The sequence below is a fragment of the Gossypium raimondii genome, chromosome 13 (assembly GCF_025698545.1).
Source record: "Gossypium raimondii isolate GPD5lz chromosome 13, ASM2569854v1, whole genome shotgun sequence".
NCBI lineage: Eukaryota > Viridiplantae > Streptophyta > Magnoliopsida > Malvales > Malvaceae > Gossypium > Gossypium raimondii.
The window spans coordinates 19,942,537-19,950,151 of record NC_068577.1 but is presented as its reverse complement, the minus strand read 5'-3'; the positions used below and the strand labels follow the sequence as shown (position 1 = coordinate 19,950,151).

At 36.1% G+C, this 7,615-nt stretch overlaps 1 protein-coding gene across 1 annotated transcript; it reads left to right on the top strand.

Moving 5' to 3' along the window:
• Positions 1-4,445: 4,445 nt before the first annotated feature.
• Positions 4,446-5,786, top strand: LOC105781436 (uncharacterized). The gene is made up of 2 exons (XM_012605979.1): positions 4,446-5,505; positions 5,614-5,786. The coding sequence occupies exons 1-2, from the start codon at positions 4,446-4,448 to the stop codon at positions 5,784-5,786; spliced, it is 1,233 nt and encodes a 410-aa protein (XP_012461433.1).
• Positions 5,787-7,615: the final 1,829 nt, after the last annotated feature.

The following is a 7,615-nucleotide window of genomic DNA, read 5'->3' as shown; positions in this document are numbered from 1 at the left end:
TGATTTTCTTGTAAAGTAGGAAAATAGTTTTTTTAAGACCTAGTCGGTTTGTGATATTTATAGCAATAAACATTTTCCTGAAATAACACACGAGCTTTGATAAAGACAAGTCCTAGACATTTTTGGTTTTCAACCAAACCGTCTTCTCTACTATTCTCGTACCACGAACTACTTCGAGTGTGGGCTCGAACAATTACGAATCAAACACAATGCCAAAACTAATTTTCTTAATTTTCTTAGCCAAAACAAGTAGAATTGTTATTTCCAGAAAATATAACTTATACTTATAAATAAATTCTCACTATTTTTGGGTAGAATAACAATATCTCAAAGTTGTGTATAACTTCTTGTATTTTTAGCCCTATTAGTGCCATCTATTAATATAAAGAGGAAGTGAAACTCTAGTTGAATTAGAAGAGTTCATTTAGTGTCTATGTAATAGAAAATCAATCCCTAGTTGAACTGGGAGGGAGAGGGGCTAATAAGATGTGCTTCCTCTCATATGTGTTATGACGGGGATTCGGGTCTCTCTTGTCACACCCCAAATTTGGGCCTAAAAGTTTCGAGGGTAAATGAGGATTTTAGTTGTAGTGAGCTCAGGAATTTTGTTTGCATGATTTTTGAAAATGCTTTTGTCTCTGGCATTTTGCAAATTAAATTAATTTCACAATATAATGTTCAAAAGGCTTTCAATTTTGAAATAAGAATTGATTTGTAAAATGTTCTAAATTATGATTTTTTAAAAGGCAATTAAATCAAAATTAAATTTTCACCCAATTTTCCTCTTTCATCTTTAAAAACCCACATCAATCTCGTCCATATTTTTGTTTTGCCACCCATTGTATTCCAAATCTCCTCTTATTCAATTTTGATTCCCAAACTTCATTCCTTTGATTTCTTTCATTCTCCCAACATTAAACCTCTATAGTATTTCACTCAAAACACCATAGATTTCTCCATTGTTGATTTTCTGGGTTTTTTGAGTTTTTGATCAAATGCTTGATTTTATGTGAACTAAGATAACGATTTGATTCCCTATTAGTGTATGATGTTATTTGATCCTTTAAATTAAATTTTTAGTCGTTAAGTCGCATGTTTTAAATAAAAGAAAAAAATTGGGTCGTTAATGGTGGATTTCGAGATTTTGATTCAAAACGTGGTTTCAAAGTGTTTTTATTAGTTTTAACATGATTAGAAGGTTTCTAAACTTACTTTAAACCGTCGTTGAAGATTTCCAACGTTTTAATTAACTTTTGTGAAACCTCCTATATTGCGTCCAATTATACATTCTTTGTTAAGTTCAATTTTGAGCTTAACTTATTCAATTAAATTATTTAAATTGTTGATTAATCTTTGGTCAATTAAGTTATAATTTAGCTTAAATTGATTAAGTACATGCCATGCCGTATTTCACTCCAATTTAACAAATTAATGTTAATTTTAATTCATGCGCATGTAAGGAACATTTTGATGTCCGTATGAGCTCGATTTAGAATTAATTTTCATGAATAAAGCTGCTGGATGAAGGTTGATGACATGCTAGTTTGGAAGAATTAAATTGACATGATCAAAATGTAAAATTTAAGTGACCAAATTTACCACAAAAGTCATTGGGACAAATAGGAAAATTCGATCCAATTAGAAGTACAGCAGGCCAAACATGCGACAAAATCAACAAGGGAATTATTATTGATTCTCTCAATTTCCTTCTTGCTAGCAGTGGGCGACTCTAATAGAAACAAGGGAATCAAATCAGCCTTAAAGAGTTTAATTAAAGTAAAACTCTAGTAGGCTGAAGCTATTTTTATGCGACGGGTTCAGCTAGAATAAAGGGGGATAAGATCAAATTTTATTTTGAATTATTGGAGGTTATTATTATTCCATAAATAGAGGTGACCAGCAGCTGAAAAAAAAAGAAAAAGGAGAGAACAGAGCAAGAGGGTGTAGAACTCGAGCAAGCAGAATCTCAGATTGCACCAGTAAAAGCCGATCAAGCAGTTGGAGTAGCAACCCAAAGTTTCAGCTAATTGAGAGAAGGGAAGCTCGACGACTTGACGAATTTTTTCTTTCCAAGATTCAATTTGTAATTCATGTTGTTTAGAATTGATTTTGGTTTTGTTTTACTTGCTATGAGTGGCTAAATTACTACGCTTAGTTAGACACTTATGAAACCTCGCACAAGGAATTTGAAATTTTATTTTATTTTAAATTCGAATTTGGCATTCTTGAATTGTTCGTTTTAATGTTCAGAGAAGTTTTTCTAAATCCATTAGATTGATCAGCTATTTAATTTAGGAATTTTCTTATAATCATTTAAGTGAAAATTGAGTAATCGAATTTCTCAATTAGACTTAGAATTGGTGATGATTAATTGGCCTGCAGCTAATTAGAGCAATTACGGATTTAATTTTAGAAGCCGTTGGAGGATTTTCTTTGATTAATGCAATGTGAAGTCTCTAAAATACTTAATGCACCTTTAATTGGTTAACGAATGGGTAATTAAAGGAAGATTCTCAATTATGAATGTTTTCTAATTGAATAAAATTTACTAGAGATAGGAAGTCGCTTCGTAAGTGATTTTTCAGTCTTGCTGCTAATTTAGTCTATTAAAATGATTTAAAGTCACAAGGAACTTGTGCTTGGTGGATTAAGGCGTCGATAACTAAGTATTCTTTCTCTTGATAATTTTTCAGCATACACAATTTGAGCCAAAACTTATTCGCAACTTAGATCAGTTTTTTTTAACCCCCCATTATTTTCTTTTTCGCATGCATTTTCTTTACTCATCTCTTCAAATAGATTTGGCGAAAGCTTCTTCATGGGACGATTCCCTATTTACTCTATATTACCAGTTAATTTTGGTTGAATAGCGGATTAAATTCGGTAGTCGTAAACGATAGTTACCAAATTTTGGCTCCGTTGTCGGGGAAGCGAAGTAGTCCAATCTATTTGATTTTCAGAACTCATTTTGTTTTCTTGTTTTTTTATGCAGGTAGATTAGTCCCTTTAGTATATGTTATTAAGGAGTGGACGACGAACATCGAAGTTCCCTGTTAACATTACCGATCAGCAAGCCGAATCACACATTGAACCTAACGATTTAGAGGACATCGACATGGCCAACCGGACCTTGAAGCAATTGGCTGCACCTAACTTGGCTACGCAACCACCATCTATCACTTATCCCACCCTTGATAGGCCATTAAAGCTTAATTCGGGATTCCTGAATTTGTTGTCAAAATTCAATGGATTACCAAGTGAGGACCCTTATCGACATATTAATGAATTTATAATTACTTGTTCAACTATGCAGCCAGATGGCATTAAAGTGGAACAAGTCAAGCTCCGAGCTTTTCCTTTCTCGTTACAAGGATTGGCGAAAGACTAGTTATATTATATGCCGCCAAGTTCATTCACCACTTGGATGGGGTTACATAAAGCTTTTCTTGAGATATTTTTTCCGGTATCAAGGATAGGGTCAATTAGGAAGGAAATTTGTGGAATTAAGCAACTGGTAGGTGAGTCACTATATGAGTATTGGGAATGATTTAAACGGCTATGTGTGAGCTGTCCACAGCATCAGATTAGTGAGCAGCTTTTAGTACAATATTTTTATGAGGGGTTTACGCCACAAGATCGAGGAATGATTGATGCAGCGAACGGAGGTGCACTGGTTGATAAAACTCCGGAGCAAGCCTGAAATTTGATCGCTAATATGGCGCAAAATACACAGCAATTCGGTCTCAGGAGGTCCGACTTGGGTAAACAAATGGATGAGGGCCAGTCAAGTATGATGGAGGCTCAATTAGCTAATTTAACAGCTATGGTAAGTAAGTTGATGACTGGAGGTAATGCAAAAGCTTCACTATGTGGCATTTGTTGTTTAGAAGGACATACCACTAATATGTGTCCGACATTACAGGAAGGGGAAGCTAACGCCGTCTTTCCAAATCAGAGAAGGTACGATCCATACTCGGCTACTTAGAATGAGGGATGGAGAGACCACCCAAATCTCAGATATCAAAACCGAGCCACACCTCCGAGATTTGAGCAGCAAAATTCCCGACCATATAATATGTCACAACCAAACCATCAAAACCTTAGTGCTGAAACCAAGACCCATACCATGCTTGAACAAATGATGAAGATGATATCTGACCAAAAGAATGAGACCGATGGTAGATTCCAAGCTTTAGAAACAGCCGTTAAGCAACTACAAACTAGAGTCTCATCAACCGACGCTAACCTTGGGAATTGGCAAGCACAAGTAAATAACCAGTTGCCCTCACAGTCAGTGGCGAATCCAAGGGATAATGTTAGTACCGTAACTTTGGAAAGTGGGAAATAATTAAGACCTATACTGAAAAAGGTCCAAAAAGCAAGGAGGAGAGTGAGAATGAGGTAAAAGGGTTCGATTTAGTAATAGAATAGAGAAAAATTTAGCCATGCCAAAGGCTGATTCACAATCATCTCAAGCCGACCCAAGAAAGGTAGAAAAAATGCACCTACCACAGTCCACTATTTTGCGCGATGCAGCAAATCTTGAGCGGGAGGCGCAAACCTTTGAGCCTCAAATAGAAGGAAGTTTACACGTTAATGACCAGCAGCGATCTTACGAGCCGAAAGCTCTTTTTCCACAGCGCTTGAGGAAGGAAAAATCAGACGACGTCAATGCCAAAATCCTTAAGACGTTTCGAAAGGTACAAGTTAATATTCCATTGATTGATGCAATTAAACAAGTGCCCAGATATGCTAAGTATTTGAAAGAATTATGCACATCTAAAAGGAAATTAATTGGAAATGAGAAAATTAGCTTAGGCGAAAATGTATATGCATTATTTCAAAAGAAACTTCCTACTAAATGTAAAGATCCAGGAATGTTTTCGATACCTTGTAAGATAGGAGACCTTAAACTTGATAGAGCTATGCTTGATTTAGGAGCTTCTATAAATGTCAATCCTAGGAGTATCTACGATAGGGTTCAATTAGGTGCATTAAAAGACACAGGACTGATAATTCAACTTGCAGATAGGAGTAATGCCTACCCTGATGGCGTTTTAGAAGATGTTCTAGTGCAAGTAAATGAGTTAGTCTTTCCAGCTGATTTTTATGTTTTAGACATGGGACCTAATGATAATTCGATTGATGTGCCCTTACTCTTAGGAAGACCTTTTCTTAAGACAGTTAGAACGAAAATTGATGTGCATAAAGGGAATTTAACTATGGAATTTGATGGTGAGATAATTAAATTTAATATATTTGATGCTATGAGATATCCCACTGATGTTAATTCTGTGTTTACTGTTGATGTAATTGATAATTTTGTTCAAGATGTTTATGAATTAGGGGTTGAGGACGAGTTGAAAAGCGTTCTAGCTAAAGGCATTTTCAATATTGATGAGCATGAATTTATCATTTCTGATTCTTTAATTGACTCAATTTGTGCATTAGACTCGCCCAAATTGACACGATTCAAGCTGATTCTCCCCAGCCTTACGGTGACTGGTCAGCAAGTTCCTTAATTGATTTCGCCACCTAAATTAGAGTTAAAAGAGCTGCCCAAAAATTTAAAGTACATCTTTTTAGGTGAAAATCAAACCTTGCCATTAATAGTGTCAAATGATTTAACCGGAATCCAAGAATCCAAGCTGCTTAGAGTTCTTAAAGAGCATAAAGAAGCCTTCGGTTGGACACTAGCTGATATTAGAGGGCTTAGTACGACTTTATGCACTCACAAGATAGCTTTAGAGCCAGATTCAATCCCTAAAAGAGACCCCCAACTCTGATTGAATCCACCGATGATGGAGGTGGTTAACACTGAAATTTTAAAATGGTTAGATCCTGATGTTATTTATCCTATAGCCAATTCAAAATGGGTAAGTCCGATTCATGTTGTCCCTAAAAAAGGAGGAACTACAATAGTCACCAACGAAGAAGGGTTAGGAATTCCTACGAGAGTGTAGAATGGTTGGCGAGTTTGCATAGACTATAGGAAATTGAACAAAGCCACTAAAAAAGACCACTACCCTCTCCCATTCATGGACCAAATGTTAGAAAGGCTAGCTGGTCGCTCACATTTTTGTTTTTTAGATGGCTATTCAGGTTATTTACAGGTACCCATCGCGCTTGAGGATCAAGAGAAGACCACTTTCACTTGCCCGTTTGGAACTTACGCCTTCAAGAGAATGCCTTTCGGATTGTGCAACGCACCAGCCACTTTTCAAAGAGGTATAACGAGCATTTTTTTAGATTTTATTTCACATTTAATGGAGGTGTTCATGGATGACTTTACTGTTTATGGTGATTCATTTGATCAATGTTTGCATCATCTTGTGTTAGTTCTTAGGTGTTGCATTGAGACTAATCTGATATTGAATTTTGAGAAATGTCATCTCATGGTTGAGAAGGGTGTAGTGTTGGGGCATGTCGTCTCAGCTAAAGGTTTAGAAGTCGACCAAGCCGAAGTTGAGGTAATTAAAAATCTACCTTATCCAAGTACTGTGAAAGGAATTCGATCCTTCTTGGGACATGTAGGTTTTTACCGTCGGTTCATCAAGAATTTTTCGCAAATATCATCATCTTTGTGTGCATTGCTAGGTAAGGATGTCGCATTTGAATTTCATGAGAGTTGTAAAAAATCTTTCGATGAATTGAAATTGAAATTGATCACGGCCCCTATCATTCAAGGACCGAATTCTGCATTACCCTTTGAGATTCTATGTGATGCTAGTGATAGGTCTGTTGGTGCGGCATTAGGATAGAGAAATGGTAGGGAGTCTTATATTATTAGGTATGCTAGCGAGCTATTAAACCCAGCTCAGTGCAATTACACCATGACCGAGAAAGAACTCTATGCCATAGTCTTTCCCTTAGAGAAATTCAGAGCGTACTTGTTAGGAGTCAAAGTCGTTGTCTTCTCTGATCATAGCGCTCTTAAATATTTGTTGCATAAAAAAGAAGCTAAGCCCAGATTAATAAGATGGATTTTTCTTTTGCAAGAATTCGACTTAGAGATTAAAGATAATAAGGGTAGAGAAAACCTTGTGGCTGACCATTTGAGTAGGATAGAGACTGGGGACATGAGGAGTGAACTGAGTGATTTATTTCCCGATGAGAGACTTTACAGTGTGTCTAGTAATTTGCCATGGTATGCCGACATAGTGAACTACTTAGTGACTAAACAGTTTCCTACGAATGCACCTAGACATTTGAGTGAAAAAATTAGAAGTCAAGCCCGATTTTACTTATGGGAAGAACCATACCTTTGGCGATTTTGTAGTGACCAAATAATTAGGCGTTGTGTCGATGATAGTGAAATAGAATCAGTGCTTAATTTTTGTCATTCTCTAGAAGGTGGGGGACATTTTGGACCTAAGAGAACAGCTCATAAAATACTTGAGTGTGGGTTATTTTGGCCGACTATTCTCAAGGACTCATACGCATTTTGCAAAAATTGTGCCTCATGTCAGAAAACCGGTAATTTAAGTAGCAGAAATCAAATGCCATTACATAATTTTTATGTTTGTGATATCTTTGACGTATGGGGTATTGATTTTATGGGGCCTTTTCCTTCTTCTTTCAGTTATCTATACATTTTTGTGTGTGTTGATTACTT